Raw genomic sequence first — 17,226 nt, forward strand, 5'->3', positions numbered from 1 at the left:
CTGTGTACTGCTTAACTCAGGGGTGGCCAGCCTGAGCCTGAGGAGGAGCCGGAATTTACCAATGTACATTGCCAAAGAGTCACAGTAATATGTCAGCAGCCCCCCATCAGCTCCCACACCTCGCTCCCAACACCTCCCACCCACAGGCAGCCCCACTGATCAGCACCTCCCCCTCCCTCCTCACACCTTCTGATCAGCTGTTTTGTGGCATGCAGGAGGATCTGGGGGGGAGGGGGAGGAGCGAGGGCACTGCAGGCAGAAGGGAGGGGCAGAAAGGGGGGAGGGGGGCAGAGCCAGGGGTTGAGCTGTGAGCATTCCCCAGCACAGTGGAAAGTTGGCACCTGTAGCTCCAGCCCCGGAGTCGGTGCCTATACATGGAGCCGCATATTAACTTCTGAAGAGCCGCATGTCGCTCCGGAGCCACAGGTTGGCCACCCCTGGCTTAACTGATGGGCAGGGAGGCTAAAGTCTTCCACTACTTTCACTTAGTTACAAAGATAATTTTACAAACATTTGTGACACCCTTGGGGCTTAGAGAGCACGGCCCCTTCAAACCTGTCCTGGAGCAAAGGAAGTGCTGGGTCTTCCAGGGGGAGGAGGGTGGAGACAGGGAGAGAGACAGGGTGAGTGTGTCTGTAGCTCCCAACAAGAGGGCTACAGTGAGAGGCCCTCACACAGTGACAGCAGCCAAGAACCTGCCCAAAGCCCAGGAGTGACAGAGCAGCTGGCTGGGGACACCCCAGGATGGGAGCCAGGAAGAGCACTGTGCCAGGGAGGAATCACCTGAGAAGGACAAACCAGAGCCAGACCCAGTTTCACTGTCACCCCGAGCTGTATGGGGCTGTGAGTACTTGGGTTTGTGACTCTACATTGGGAATAAGGAGGGAGGCTGTTAGCCAGGTAAGTGGGAAGGTTGTCGCTCTGTGTGGGTTTGCAGAGAGCGGCAGAAGAGGGCACTGGAGGGGTTTGCTGTGGAAAATTCATTGGTGTCAAAGATGACCAGGAGCACCCAAGACTCACTGCTGCATGAGAACTCGACCCAGGACTCCTGAACTGTGAGTGTAGACGCAGTGCTTGGTGTCTCCCATTTTTAATTGTGGTATCACTGGGCCGTAACCTGTTTTACTGGCATTCCCATTTTCCCCCCCTGTTGTTTTTCTATCTTCATCCCTCTGTAGATATTTTCCTTTCCTATATTCACTGATCTATTCAGGTGTGTGTGTGTATTTACATCAGTGGGGTTTGGAACAAGTGCCCCTGGAGTGGAAGGGAGTTACCGCACTGCGCTCCAGTGTTCGCCTGTTCTTGGCCGGAGCTGCTCTGCAGAGCAGACTCCATCTTGGCCATGAGGGCTCTCTAGTTACATATTAATTCCCACAAAGTACTTCCCAGTGCAGAATTACAGTTTCCCAGTAAGGCCTTGTGCCTTTCCAAATGCAGAGAGCGGCTAAACTTACATTTCTGAGACCCAAGAGATACAAAGTAACAGCACACAGCGCCCCAGGAATGCAACCTTAACTCTGCCTCCTGGGGCTGGCAACAGGAGCGGGGAGTGGTTCAGCGAGGGTGGTGCCATAATAAACAGGCATGAGGAAGGTGCCATTGTTTGTGTTGTATTTCTCGGATCTGGATTCCAGCATCGATCTGCCTGCACTCCCACTGCCTTCCCCGTGTCTGGAGTTTCTGTAGTGACTGGTGAAGGGATTCATTACAGCAGGCTGGCAGAGCTGTCGCTGTCATATGATCACGTATGTCTCATTTCAGTGCTGAGGTCTGTATAGGGTGACCAGACAGTAAATATGAAAAATTGGGACAGAGTGTGGGGGGTAATAGGCACCTATATAAGAAAAATCCCCAAATATCAGGACTGTCCCTATAAAATTGGGACATCTGGTCACCCTAGGTCTGTAGGCTGTGTCAATAAAAGTGCACAGAAGTGTCTTCCAGCCATGGGGATTGTCAGCAGTGTGGTGTTTACTGCACCTGCCCTAAATCTCATGTCATGGTTACAGAACTAGCTACACCTGTGTCCTGGCTGGTCTGTCTGGCAGCACCTTCAGCTGTCAGGCCTCCTGCCTTCACCTGTCCTGCGGTAGGGGGAATTCCTCAGTTCTCCCATGCTTAGACCAGACTCTGGGTTATGGGTTCCTGTGTATCAACCACTGTTACCCTGTGGGCGCCAGACACAAGCCGAGAACCAATCCCAACTGGTGACATCAGTCTGGGGAGGATCAGCCATTGTTTGCCCCAGCTGTGCACAAAAAAGTTGTAATAACCACAACATGCTAATATCACCTGACATTTTATTGGTGTTTGTGTATCTTCTTAACCCCTGGCTCTAATGCAGTGTCTCTTAACCTTTCCAGGCTACTGTACCCCTTTCAGGAATCTGATTTGTCTTGCATACCCCCAAAGTTTCACCTCCCTTAAAAACTACTTGCTTACAAAATCAGACATAAAAATACAAAAGTCTCACAGCCACACTATTCCTGAAGAATTGCTGACTTCTCATTTTTACCACATAATTATAAAATAAATCAATTGGAATATAAATATTGAACGGACATTTCAGTGTACAGCGTATAGAGCAGTATAAACAAGTCATGGTCGGTATGAAATTTTAGTTTGCACTCACTTCGCTGGTGCTTTCTCTGTAGTTTGTTGTAAAACTCAGCAAATATCTAGATGAGCTGATGTACCCCCTGGAAGCTCTCTGCGTACCCCGGGGATACGTGTACCCTGGTTGAGAACCGTTGCTCTAATGACCTCAGATTTAGCCCACTAACCCTACCCCAGACTCCAATGAGCCACAACAATTTTCAAGGCAATCTGAGTATGCGTGTGGATTTTAGAGCCCTTAGGGGGAAAAATTGTTGTTAAACAGTGAACTAGAACAAACCTTAACCAGAGCAGAGCTACTGCCCCACTACAATGAGAAAAATCACCTGTCGTCTCACAATGACCCCCCTGACTCTACCTATTATCCTGCTGAAGACGTCAAAGTACCAGAAGTCACTGACCTGCCACCTGCAGTTCCAAAAAAGCTTCTTCATAAGAGACACTGGACTGAAAAAAACACGTGTACTGCCCATCATCGGAGGGTCGGACATCGCGTATTCTCAGGAGAACTCTCCCACTGGTGATGTCGTCTTTCAAGAGCGCAGTTCTTCTCCGATATTCCAGCCTCTCCTCTCCGTACTGATCCTGCCCATCACGGTACAGGTGAACGACTGCAGAGTCCTGGGATCGTAACCATCCCACCTCCATGTTCTCAGCGCTCATCCTGGGGGAGAGGTGGCAGGGCAGGATGGCCTCACCTCCTAGGGAGGCGGAGATTGGACGGTCAGGTCCAGTCACTGTGAACTGTGCTGTGAAATGTACAATGAAAAATGGAAATTAAATTGGCGAGAGGGAGCATTAATTCAGCAGTAAGACCCACAGTGAGAGCGTGCCCTGCATTAGAAGTGAAAATCATGTCCCCATGCAGTGCTCTAGACACGTCTATGAATGCAGAGAGTCACAGGCTTGGGGTAACTGCACCTCTGACCCCTCTGTGGTCTGCTCAAGGCATGTCTTCTTAGGTCTCGGGCCTCCAGCCGTCACCTCTCACCGTCCCTCTCCCTCACACTGGGGTTTCAGGCCCCACAATTCACTGTGGTTTTCCCAGCAGGCCTGACCAAAGACCTGTGCTTTGCTTCCTGTCCCAGGGCTATGAACAGCGTGTGCCAGTAACCAAACAGGTCCTGCACTTAGGAGAGAAGAATCCCATGCACCACTACAGGCTGGGGACTGACCGGCTAAGCAGCAGTTCTGCAGAAAAGGACCTGGGGATTACAGTGGATGAGAAGCTGGATATGAGTCAGCAGTGTGCCCTTGTTGCCAAGAAGGCCAGCATCATATTGGGCTGTATTAGTAGGAGCATTGCCAGCAGATCAAGGGAAGTGATTATTCCCCTCTATTCAGCACTGGTGAGGCCACACCTGGAGTACTGCGTCCAGTTTTGCTTCCCCCACTACAGAAGGGATGTGGACAAATTGGAGAGAGTCCAGCAGAGGGCAACTAAAATGATTAGGGGGCAGGGGCACATGACTTATGAGGAGAGGCTGAGGAAACTGAGCTTATTTAGTCTGCAAAAGAGAAGAGTGAGGGGGGATTTGATAGCAACCTTCAACTACCTGAAGTGGGGTTCCAAAGAGGATGGAGCTCGGCTGTTCTCAGTGATGGCAGATGACAGAAGAAGGAGCAATGGTCTCAAGTTGCAGTGGGGGAGGTCTAGGTTGGATATTAGGAACCACTATTTCACTAGGAGGGTGGTGAAACACTGGAATGGGTTACCTAGGGAGGTGGTGGACTCTCCATCCTTAGAGGTTTTTAAGGCCTGGCTTGACAAAGCTCTGGCTGGGATGGTTTAGTTCGTGTTGGTCCTGCTTTGAGCGGGGGATTGGACTAGATGACCTCCTGAGGTCTCTTCCAACCCTAATCTTCTATGATTCTATGAGCTCTTGCAAAGCAGAGAACATTTAAGGACAAAAGCCTGAGAGAGAAAAGTTACCATAAACCCATCAAAGGTCTGAACACATTTTACACTTGTCCCAAAGGATTCTCATCTGGCACATGGGACTCGCTGATAGGGTTCAGAGTCTTTCAAACCTTTCTCTAAAGGTTACCCCCTTGGTTAACAGGTCCTGTCACTTTGTAGCCCAAGATCTTGGGCCTCTGGTCAGTTCAAATCCAGCTTTTAAACCAAAAATCTTTGTTCCCTTAGACTTCTGGACCTGATCTCAGGGCTGGCCTTAGGGAAACTGGTGCCCTGGGCAAGCTTTTATTTTGGTGCCTCCCCCTATCACCCTTGGCACTCACAGTCTTCCTACTCCCCCATCACCTCCTTGCCCCACTGCCTCCCCCCAGTGCTCAATTTATATTGAAAGAGGTGTTAGAGCTCAATCCCGGCACAAATTAAGCACTGGCTGGGTGGTCTGACAGTGGTGGCTGCTGGTCGGGCACCCAGCTCTGAAGGCAACACCGCCACCAGCAGCAGCGCAGAAGTAAGGGTGGCGTGATATATGGTATAATGCTACCCTTACTGCTGCTGCTGTGACTCGTAGTGCCTGGCACTCGGCCTGCAGCTCAAGGCAGGCTTTACACTATCACACAGGGGCTGCATCTTGCCAGAGCCCAGAGCCCTTTGGGCCACTCCTGGCTCACCGGGGTGCCATTTCTGATTTTGGGGAGTGGGGGCAACTTTAACTGTGATTCCAGGGGCTACTTAAGTACCTGAAAACTCTAGAGTGTTTTTTTTATATGTAACTTAGTAATTAGCTGACAGGAGCACTAGATGTAAGCAGGGTCTGAATGAGCTCTCCCCTGACATCTAGTTGAGAGGGGAGAGACTTCAGGAGCAAACTGTATTTACATGAACACTCCTACTCTGTGTAAATATCTAACAGAAAGGAGCTGTGTAGCTCCAAGTGATCTACTTTGTCTGGTGCTGGGTTACAAATCACTTTAGTACTGAATGCAGGGGTAGTGAAATGCTGTTATCAGTGTTGTTGTCTTTATTGTCTGAGTAGAAGGGAGCAGAACTGTGCTTAACCTGTCCCAAATAAGAGGTCACCTCGCTAAGCCAGGGGCTTAAATGCCAGACCCCCCTGAGAAAGCAGAGACAGGGTGGGGACAAGTGTTTTAGCAAGGAGGTGTGGATGCTCCCTAAGGGTGCCTGGGCTGGTTTAAGTTGTTCCTCCCCATGGTGCAGAGGTAGAGCTAAATAGTCTCCATTAGGAGCCTTTTGTTATTTTAAGTGCTTAAAAGAGCTGACAATCAATTCTGGTGGGACAGTGTCTCTGCCCAGCCTCAGAGCTGACTGTCACTAAGAGCTGGATAGACCCTCAAGAGACTGACCTGCCAAGGTCACAGCAGACACAGGTGGCAGAAGGTGATTGGCAAGAGGAACAGGGGCTGATGGGGTAACTAGCCAGAGCAAGTGCTCAGAGGATAGCTCAAGTCAGGTGCCTTCTTCTCCGGGAGGGAGGTGAACTCACACAGATGCACCTCTGATCCCCTGGGTCCTCACTGACCAAGGACAACCACTGTGAGTGGGGTGGGGTGGGGTGAGGGAGCAGAGCAGAGCAGAGCGGGGCACAGAAAAGGAACTTCTGGTTGTAGAACTCAAGAACACAAGGCAGAAGACACTGCCCTACACACACTGGGATGGGTGTCCTACTCACAGTTTTATGATTATGAAGCCTGCTTGTGGCATTTTTCCTAATTAATGTTGGCTGACTTCCCCCCTCCTTTCATTAAGTTTATTTTCTACGCTCAGACACTGTGCTTGTGAATGGGGAAGTGTCATCTCTCAGAGGCCCCAGGAGTGGTATGTAATTTGCCCAGGTTACTGAGTGGGAACTTGAGCCAGTTCTGGGTTGTTGAAGAGGAACCCCTATGTAGCAGGGCAGTTACCCTGATCCTGGGATTAGAAGGTGAAAAGCAGCTGAGGTAGGCTTATCGGGGAGGCAGCCACAGCTGTGGCCACACCCAATCAGGCCACCGCTGGCCCTGATATAAGGGCTGAGAGCTAGGCAGGCAGAAGAGTCTCATTCCAGGGCTGGAGTGAGAAGGGCCTAGCTGCCCGGGAGCAGAGGGTACCTTAAACAGAGCAGTGCTGAGGTGCTCTGGCCAGACAAAGCCCCATGCTTTGCTAAAGGCCAAGGAGGTGCTAGGGGCTAGAAAGGCAGCAGGTCCAGCCCCAGCCCCCTTGCCAATGATGAGTGGCTATTACAGACTGCAGTTTGCCCCAGTGAGAGGGGGCTAGATGATGACTGGCAGTCACTGAGGCAAGGTGGGTATAGGGGGGTGGGGTTCCCCTGGGAGGGGGGACACTGCTGTGGGGCAGACCCCCAAGGTAAGGGGCACTGGGGTCCAGGAGGGATGTGGGAGGCCTGAGGCAGGCGGGACACTGGCCCGGGGGGGGGAACGCTCAGAGACTGGAGAGCTAATTCCCAAGGTGACCAGCAGGAGGTGCTGTGCCGGTAAGTCTGCATCCTGTTACACCCTAGATATTGAACCCGGCCCTGGTTGCTGCCGACTCCACCTGGCAGAAAGGTTACATATAAAAAGAAAGGAAAAAATATATACAAACTCCAATTAAAGCCACATTCTACATTTATATGTAAATTTAGAACAATCAGGAAATAAGACAGCAAGATATTCCCAATCCCAAGCCTTGAGCTATCAGTTCTGGCATTTGAACACAGATATATGAAACACAAGTGTGATACTTCGAACTATTCTTTAATAAACATAAATAAATAAATAAAATCTGCTTACTTTTGCTAACAGACACACTCTCTTTTACTGCCATTATCTACTCTATTCTAGTCAATTGTTTTTCACTCCATTAAAAATGTATTTACTTAATTTTAAAAAGATGTTTTTTTTCTTTTAATACAAATGGGATTTTATTTTTCTAATTACTTTGGCATTCGTGTTTACCCATCACAATCATGTACGTGACTCACTAACATTTGACCCCATCATTGCTATTAGTATCAGACTTGGAACCACATTTATTTGCATATGAATTTTAAGTTTTTACAGCCATAACTAAAAATGCCATTTGAAAATAAGCGACCTTCATCTGCACAATGGCTAAAGTGACATGTTTAGCATTTGCTGTTGTTAAACTGGCACTGCTAAGGTAACTACAAGCTAAATTTACATTCTAGAGGGATACTATTATTTGATTGTACCACTTTAAACAATGAATGGCAAAGCACAATATGGTAATAAATGTATTAATGATAATTACTCCAGCCAGGATGGGTTAGGCATTTTAGAACTCACTACTCAAATAATTAAATTTAAGCATAAGAGAGAAATAAGATTATGAAATGCACAGACAAGTCAAAAAAATAAAAATACAGCGCTGTAATTCTTAACAAACCTTTGGCACCTTAGAGACTAACCAATTTATTTGAGCATGAGCTTTCGTGAGCTACAGCTCACTTCATCGGATGCATACTGTGGAAACTGCAGCAGACTTTATATATACACAGAGAATATGAAACAATACCTCCTCCCACCCCACTGTCCTGCTGGTAATAGCTTATCTAAAGTGATCACTTTAGATAAGCTATTACCAGCAGGACAGTGGGGTGGGAGGAGGTATTGTTTCATAGCCCTGGTCTACACTAGGACTTTAGGTGGAATTTAGCAGCGTTAAATCGATGTAAACCTGCACCCGTCCACACAATGAAGCCCTTTATTTCGACTTAAAGGTCTCTTAAAATTGATTTCCTTACTCCACCCCTGACAAGTGGATTAGCGCTTAAATCGACGTTGCCGGCTCGAATTTGGGGTACTGTGGACACAATTCGATGGTATTGGCCTCCGGGAGCTATCCCAGAGTGCTCCATTATGACCGCTCTGGACAGCACTCTCAACTCAGATGCACTGGCCAGGTAGACAGGAAAAGAACCGCGAACTTTTGAATCTCATTTCCTGTTTGGCCAGCGTGGAAAGTTGCAGGTGACCATGCAGAGCTCATCAGCACAGGTGACCATGATGGAGTCCCAGAATCGCAAAAGAGCTCCAGCATGGACCGAACGGGAGGTACGGGATCTGATCGCTGTTTGGGGAGAGGAATCCGTGCTATCAGAACTCCGTTCCAGTTTTCGAAATGCCAAAACCTTTGTCAAAATCTCCCAGGGCATGAAGGACAGAGGCCATAACAGGGACCCGAAGCAGTGCCGCGTGAAACTGAAGGAGCTGAGGCAAGCCTACCAGAAAACCAGAGAGGCGAACGGCCGCTCTGGGTCAGAGCCCCAAACATGCCGCTTCTATGATGAGCTGCATGCCATTTTAGGGGGTTCAGCCACCACTACCCCAGCCGTGTTGTTTGACTCCTTCAATGGAGATGGAGGCAATACGGAAGCAGGTTTTGGGGACGAAGAAGATGATGAGGATGAGGAGGTTGTAGATAGCTCACAGCAAGCAAGCGGAGAAACCAGTTTTCCCGACAGCCAGGAACTGTTTCTCACCCTAGACCTGGAGCCAGTACCCCCCGAACCCACCCAAGGCTGCCTCCTGGACCCAGCAGGCGGAGAAGGGACCTCTGGTGAGTGTACCTTTTAAAATACTATACATGGTTTAAAAGCAAGCATGTGAAAGGATTACTTTGCCCTGGCATTTGCGGTTCTCCTAGATGTAGTCCTAAAGCCTTTGCAAAAGGTTTCTGGGGAGGGCAGCCTTATTGCGTCCTTCAAGGTAGGACACTTTACCACTCCAGGCCAGTAACACGTACTCGGGAATCATTGTAGAACAAAGCATTGCAGTGTATGTTTGCTGGCATTCAAACAACATCCGTTCTTTATCTCTCTGTGTTATCCTCAGGAGAGTGAGAGATAATTCATGGTCACCTGGTTGAAATAGAGTGCTTTTCTTCAGGAGACACTCAGAGGAGCCCATTCCTGCTGGGATGTTTGCCTGTGGCTAAACAGAAATGTTCCCCGCTGTTAGCCACAGGGAGGGGAGAAGGTTGAGGGGGTAGTCACGCGGTGGGAGGAGGCAAAATGCGACCTTGTAACGAAAGCACATGTGCTATGTATGTAATGTTAACAGCAAGGTTTACCCTGAAAGAGTGTAGCCACTGTTTTATAAAATGTGTCTTTTTAAATACCGCTGTCCCTTTTTTTTTCTCCACCAGCTGCATGTGTTTCAATGATCACAGGATCTTCTCCTTCCCAGAGGCTAGTGAAGCTTAGAAAGAAAAAAAAACGCACTCGCGATGAAATGTTCTCCGAGCTCATGCTGTCCTCCCACACTGAGAGAGCACAGACGAATGCATGGAGGCAAATAATGTCAGAGTGCAGGAAAGCACAAAATGACCGGGAGGAGAGGTGGCGGGCTGAAGAGAGTAAGTGGCGGACTGAAGACAGGGCTGAAGCTCAAATGTGGCGGCAGCGTGATGAGAGGAGGCAGGACCAAACCAGTATGCTCCAGTGTATGGTTGAGCTGCAGCAAAGGCAGCTGGAGCACAGACTGCCACTGCAGCCCCTCTGTAGCCAACCGCCCTCCTCCCCAAGTTCCATAGCCTCCACACCCAGACGCCCAAGAACGCGGTGGGGGGGCCTCCGGCCAACCAGCCACTCCACCACAGAGGATTGCCCCAAAAAAAGAAGGCTGTCATTCAATAAATTTTAAAGTTGTAAACTTTTAAAGTGCTGTGCTTAAAGTGCTGTGTGGCATTTTCCTTCCCTCCTCCACCACCCCTCCTGGGCTACCTTGGTAGTCATCCCCCTATTTGTGTGATGAATGAATAAAGAATGCATGAATGTGAAGCAACAATGACTTTATTGCCTCTGCAAGCGGTGATTGAAGGGAGGAGGGGCGGGTGGTTAGCTTACAGGGAAGTAGAGTGAACCAAGGGGCGGGGGGTTTCATCAAGGAGAAACAAACAGAACTTTCACACCGTAGCCTGGCCAGTCATGAAACTGGTTTTCAAAGCTTCTCTGATGCGTACTGTGCCCTCCTGTGCTCTTCTAACCGCCCTGGTGTCTGGCTGCGCGTAACCAGCAGCCAGGCGATTTGCCTCAACCTCCCACCCCGCCATAAGCGTCTCCCCCTTACTCTCACAGATATTGTGGAGCACACAGCAAGCAGTAATAACAGGGGGAATATTGGTTTCGCTGAGGTCTAAGCGAGTCAGTAAACTGCGCCAGCGCGCCTTTAAACGTCCAAATGCACATTCTATCACCATTCTGCACTTGCTCAGCCTGTAGTTGAACAGCTCCTGACTACTGTCCAGGCTGCCTGTGTATGGCTTCATGAGCCATGGCATTAAGGGGTAGGCTGGGTCCCCAAGGATACATATAGGCATTTCAACATCCCCAACAGTTATTTTCTGGTCTGGGAATAAAGTCCCTTCCTGCAGCTTTTGAAACAGACCAGAGTTCCTGAAGATGCGAGCATCATGCACCTTTCCCGGCCATCCCACGTTGATGTTGGTGAAACGTCCCTTGTGATCCACCAGAGCTTGCAGCACTATCGAAAAGTACCCCTTGCGGTTTATGTACTCGGCGGCTTGGTGCTCCGGTGCCAAGATAGGGATATGGGTTCCGTCTATAGCCCCACCACAGTTAGGGAATCCCATTGCAGCAAAGCCATCCACTATGACCTGCACATTTCCCAGGGTCACTACCCTTGATATCAGCAGATCTTTGATTGCGTGGGCTACTTGCATCACAGCAGCCCCCACAGTAGATTTGCCCACTCCAAATTAATTCCCAACTGACCGGTAGCTGTCTGGCGTTGCAAGCTTCCACAGGGCTATCGCCACTCGCTTCTCAACTGTGAGGGCTGCTCTCATCTTGGTATTCGTGCGCCTCAGGGCAGGGGAAAGCAAGTCACAAAGTTCCATAAAAGTGCCCTTACGCATGCGAAAGTTTCGCAGCCACTGGGAATCGTCCCAGACCTGTAACACTATGCGGTCCCACCAGTCTGTGCTTGTTTCCCGAGCCCAGAATCGGCGTTCCACAGCATGAACCTGCCCCATTAGCACCATGATGCATGCATTGGCAGGGCCCATGCTTTCAGAGAAATCTGTGTCCATGTCCTGATCACTCACGTGACCGCGCTGACCTCACCTCCTCGCCCGGTATCGCTTTGCCAGGTTCTAGTGCTGCATGTACTGCTGGATAATGTGTGTGGTGTTTAATGTGCTCCTAATTGCCAAAGTGAGCTGAGCGGCCTCCATGCTTGCCTTGGTATGGCGTCCGCACAGAAAAAAGGCGCGGAACGATTGTCTGCCGTTGCTCTGACGGAGGGAGGGGCGACTGACGACACGGCTTACAGGGTTGGCTTCAGGGAGCTAAAATCAACAAAGAGGGTGGCTTTACATCAACGAGTATTTCAGGCAGGACTTCACGGAGGGTTCCAATAAGAAATGGTGCACCTAAGTTATCGTTCTTATTGGAACAAGGAGGTTAGCCTGGCCTCTGATTGATACATGGCTAGATTTACCTCGCTGCACCTTCTCTGTGAGTGACTGCAGTGTGACCTAGAGGAATGAGTCCCCTAGACAGGGGAGGAGGCAAATGAGTACAAAACAAATCTGGTCTATTTCTTGTTTTGACCCACTCCATCTATCTTTTACATCTTTGGCTGGCAGCAGACGGTGCAGAAGGACTGCATGCCATCCACATCTCATGGCTGCTCGGCAGAAGATGGTACAGTTCGACTGCTAGCCATCCTCATCTCTTGCCTGCCTGGCAGAAGATGGTACAATACGACTACTAGCAATCCTCATCTCTTGCCTGCCTGGCAGAAGATGGTACAGTACGACTGCTAGCAGTCCGTATCGCCTGCCCGCTCACCATAAGACGGTTCAATAGGACTGACTGCAGGACTAAAGAGAATGAACTGGTCAAGTCACTCCAAATTTAGTCCCTGCGCCCATGTCTGCCCAGGCGCTCCCAGCCGATGTGGCCAGGAGCACCTCGGACACGACGAGGACGACTACCAGTCGTATTGCACCGTCTGCTGCCAGAAGGCAATGGGTTGCTGCTACTGTGCAGCAAAGCCGTACCGCGTCTGCCAGCACCCAGGAGACATAGGGTGACGGTTACCTGAGCGGGCTCCATGCTTGCCGTGGTATGGCGTCTGCACAGGTAACTCAGGAAAAAAGGCGCGAAATGATTGTCTGCCCTTGCTTTCACGGAGGGAGGGAGGGAACGGGGGCCTGACGATATGTACCCAGAACCACCCGCAACAATGTTTTAGCCCCATCAGGCATTGGGATCTCAACCCAGAATTCCAATGGGCAGCGGAGACTGCGGGAACTGTGGGATAGCTACCCACAGTGCAACGCTCCGGAAGTCAACTCTAGCCTCGGTACTGTGGAAGCGCTCCGCCGAGTTAATGCACTTAATGCACTTAGAGCATTTTCTGTGGGGACACACACACTCGAATATATAAAACCGATTTCTAAAAAACCGACTTCTATAAATTCGACCTTATTCCATAGTGTAGACATACCCTTATTCTCTGTGTATATATAAAGTCTGCTGCAGTTTCCACGGTATGCATCCGATGAAGTGAGCCGTAGCTCACGAAAGCTCATGCTCAAATAAATTGGTTAGTCTCTAAGGTGCCACAAGTCCTCCTTTTCTTTTTGCGAATACAGACTAACACGGCTGTTACTCTGAAACTTAACAAACTTTGAAAGTATAAAATTACAGGGAACATAGCTGCATTGTGCATTTTGACAAGAACTACCGAGAATTAATAACAACAGTAGTACAAGTGGGTGTTGGGGGGAGAGTTTGTGTGTGCTGAGAGAGTGTGAGGGACAGTGTGTGTGTATGTGAGAGAGAGAGACAGAGTGTATGTTGGGGGAGTGTGAGAGACAGCGCTCTGTCTCTTTAAGCACAGCACTCATTAGGCAGAAAGCTTGTTCAGGCAGCAGCAGCGGCCAGCAGCTCCCACTTGTGACCCAGCGGCAGCAGCACAGACTCTTGTCCCCCTGCCCCAGCTCAGTGAGACTGGTTACAAGGTCAGGGGGGTGGGGACGCCCCAACATCAGCCCCCCCACCCCACTCTGCACAGCAGACACGAGGCTCCCAGGAGCAGCTCGGCCAGGGGCACCTCCAACCAGGAGCAGCAGCGGCTGCAGATGGAGGCGGAGCAGCGGGGGGAGGAGAGACAGGACACCCCTGCTCCAGACGCCTTGGGTGGTCACCCAGCTCGCCCACCCCTAAGGCTAGCCCTGCCTTGTCTAACCCAAAAAGAAAAGGAGGACTTGTGGCACCTTAGAGACTAACCAATTTATGTGAGCATGAGCTTTCGTGAGCAACAGCTCACTTCATCGGATGCATACTGTGGAAACTGCAGACAGTATTCATCCGATGAAGTGAGCTGTTGCTCACGAAAGCTTATGCTCAAATAAATTGGTTAGTCTCTAAGGTGCCACAAGTCCTCCTTTTCTTTTTGCGAATACAGACTAACACGGCTGTTACTCTGAAACCTGTCATTGCTTAAATTGCACTTACAACTTCCCAATTTTTTCCAACTCTCTAATTTTGTAGTGAAATGGCCACACTGGGCACTGCCATTATTCTACCATTTGGTCCCCCTTGTCTGTGGGAGTCTTTCCTTTGCCAACAATGGGCTTTGGGTCAGGTCCATCAGCTGTGACACAGAAACACTGATTCCTTTGTGAATGCCTGGCTTCTACCAAATCTCCCCAAAGTGGGGCTGCACTTTTCTAGTCTAGGACCTTTTCCCCAGATACCTTTTGAGGAGCAGCTACCCTCAAGTAGCCATTTTGCAGCTTTCTGCTGTATCTTCTCTTCCAGCTGGTAAATATTCATATCTCCTGTTGTACTTACTGTTTAACATTTGTGAGGGTGGCAGAGTCTCACAAACTTGAGTACAATCGGTGAATTTCATGGAGGTGATGTTTACTCTCTCAAATCCTTACAGCAACACACCAGAAACCTCCTTCTAACTTAACCCTTTGTAGTTATTGTAACTATTTGTATAAACCCTTCAGTGAACATAAACCTAAGCCAATCTGAACAATTTCTATGATTTGGCTGCCAAAATGTGTTATAGATCTATATGCTGCTAACATCCATCGTTTAATTATACTCTAACTCGTGATTCTTTTTAAAGGTATAGACCGTAGTGTTAATAAAAATAATATTTAAATAAATATATTGGGCTACTTTTGAAGTGACTGTGGTCTATTGCTGCAGTAAAAAATACCCCTAGGAATCGTGGTTAAAGCCACCCCTCCCCCCCCCAAATCTGAAATGGTGCCCCAATCATGCTGCTCCAGCACTGGGGCCTCTTCATCTGCAGGAGGGGTGGTGTAAAAGCAGGCAAGGTACGGTGACCAAATGTCCCAATTTTATAGAGACAGTCCCGATATTCAGGGCTTTTTCTTATATGGGCGCCTGTTACCCCTCACCTCCTGTCCTGATTTTTCACGTTTGCTATCTGGTCACTCTAAGGCAAGGTGTAAAGAGGTGAAAACAGATCATCACTACACAGGCAATGGCTTTAAAGGTAAAGTCAGAGGTCAGATAATGGAGGGGAGAAGGAGGCAGATAAAAAAGTGAAGGAAACAGAACTGGTCACTGTGGAACTGCACAGGATGTGGGGTGGGAGGGGGTGCCTTGGTGCAGAGACTCAGCATTCAGAGAGAGCCTGTTAAATTAGCAGGATGGAAACCACAGGAGAAGGGAACCTAAATGATGGAGTGGCTGTGGAGGCAGCCCCGGGAGTGGAGTGGGTCACTACACGGACTTCACAGAAGACACAGAATGAAAAAGCCAGCAAACATCCTCACTCTGAGAGAAGGTCTAGCTCTGAGCCCCAGTCAGGTGTGCTTAGTGCAGCATGAATGACATGTGGGTTGTTACTTCTAAACTGGAGAGTCTAGGATTCAGGACTTCTTCCTGGCTAAAGAGTCTGATTTGTGACATATGTGGTCTGGCAGTGCAGTGTCTAGTAATTGGTAGTGCCTTTTTTAATAGGTTTCAGAGTAGCAGCCGTGTTAGTCTGTATTCACAAAAAGAAAAGGAATACTTGTGGCACCTTAGAGACTAAAATAAATTGGTTAGTCTCTAAGGTGCCACAAGTCCTCCTTTCCTTTTTAATAGTTTGTGAGCCCTGTAGTAGTGCTCACTGTGTTATGTTTTTGAAGCTGCCAGAAATCAGCCAGAGCAGTAGGATGGATGTAGCTCAGGGGTTCTCAAACTGGGGGTCATGAGGTCTTAAGGTTATTATGTGGGGGGTCGCGAGCTGTCAGCCTCCACCCCAAACCCTGCTTTGCCTCCAGCATTTATAATGGTGTTAAATATATAAAAAAGTGTTTTTAATTTATTAGGGGGGTCACACTCAGAGGTTTCCTATGTGAAAGGGGTCACCAGTTCAAAACTTTGAGAACCACTGATGTAGTGTCAAGGCCTGACATGATGGTGTATAGATAGTAACCATGGTTACTCGGGACCCAGCTGTGCCCTGTGTTTTCTCCATGTTGCTGGTTGTGGGCAGGCTGAGCAGACGTGGTTTGTAAGAGACGTCAGTGATGTGAGATGGATGCTGGTGACCAGCAATACCAACAGCAGCCTCCCAGCGAGGAGGCCAGAGCTCCTACCTGACACCAGCCTGTGAACCTGTAGAGTGAGGCAGAAAGCGATGTAGCCAGGCAGAGCAGAGCTCACTGTGGAGCCGGGAGAGAACGAGGGAACCTTCCCCGTCATTGTAGCTTGGTCTGGGGAACAGGAGAAATAACAAACCAGATGGTGAGTGAGTGGGATGCAGTGACAGTGCCAGGTTGTCTGACTTTCACAGCTCTGGTCCATGGATCAGTTACATTTACATGAGCACACTTCCCAATATTCATAGACTAAGGTCAGAGGGGACCATTAGATCATTTAATCTGAGCTGTGCCATGGGCCAAACACTCTCACCCATTTACCCCGTACTCAGCCCATACTTGTGTTTGACTAAAGCATCTTCCAGAAAGTCACCAACCCTTGATCTGAAGACAGCAAGAGACGGACAATTCACTACTTCCCTGGGTGGTTTGTTCCAATGATTAATCACCCTCAGTGTTACAATTCTGTGCCTTATTTCTAATTTGAATTTGTCCAGTTTTAACTGCCAGCCATTGGTTCTTGTTATGCCTTTCTATGCTATATTAAAGAGAACTTTAGTACCCTGTATTTTCTCCATGAAGGTGTCATGGAGTGTGGGGGAGTCCAGGCCCTGCATCCCCCACTTCCTGTGATTCACCGTGACTCTCAGCCAGCCAGTAAAACAGAAGGTTTATTAGACGACAGAAGCACAGTCCAAAACAGGGCTTGTAGGTACAGACAACAGGACCCCCTCAGTCACGTCCATCTTGAGAGCCAGGGAGCCCAGACCCTGGTCCTGGGTCTCCCTCCATTTCCCCAGCCAGCTCCAAACTGAGACCCTCCTCCAGCCATCTCACCCAGCCAACCCCCCACCCTGGCTCCTCCTCCAGCCTTTGTCCAGTTTCCCAGGCAGAAGGTGTCACCTGGCCCCAACCCCCTCCAGGGCTCAGGTTACATGCTCACGTATCATCCCCCAAGTGAAGTCACACCCTGATACCCCACCACCATCCAGTACCAATGCAGACAGTACGAGTACAACTCCCACACAACATTCCCGGGTCAATACTCCCCGCTCCCTGCTCTGTCT

General features: G+C 49.3%; 1 protein-coding gene across 1 annotated transcript in view; it reads right to left on the reverse strand.

Moving 5' to 3' along the window:
- The window catches only part of LOC125621802 (butyrophilin subfamily 1 member A1-like), a 62,720-nt gene extending 46,458 nt beyond the window's left edge, over nt 1-16,262 (reverse strand). The window contains exons 1-2 of the mRNA XM_048819125.2: nt 16,157-16,262; nt 3,021-3,368 (exon numbers count right to left, since the gene is read on the reverse strand). Of these exons, the coding sequence (XP_048675082.2) occupies nt 3,021-3,368; nt 16,157-16,262 (454 nt within the window). The remainder of the gene's footprint in view (nt 1-3,020; nt 3,369-16,156) is intronic.
- Nucleotides 16,263-17,226: the final 964 nt, after the last annotated feature.

The sequence above is a fragment of the Caretta caretta genome, chromosome 14 (genome assembly GCF_965140235.1).
Source record: "Caretta caretta isolate rCarCar2 chromosome 14, rCarCar1.hap1, whole genome shotgun sequence".
NCBI lineage: Eukaryota > Metazoa > Chordata > Testudines > Cheloniidae > Caretta > Caretta caretta.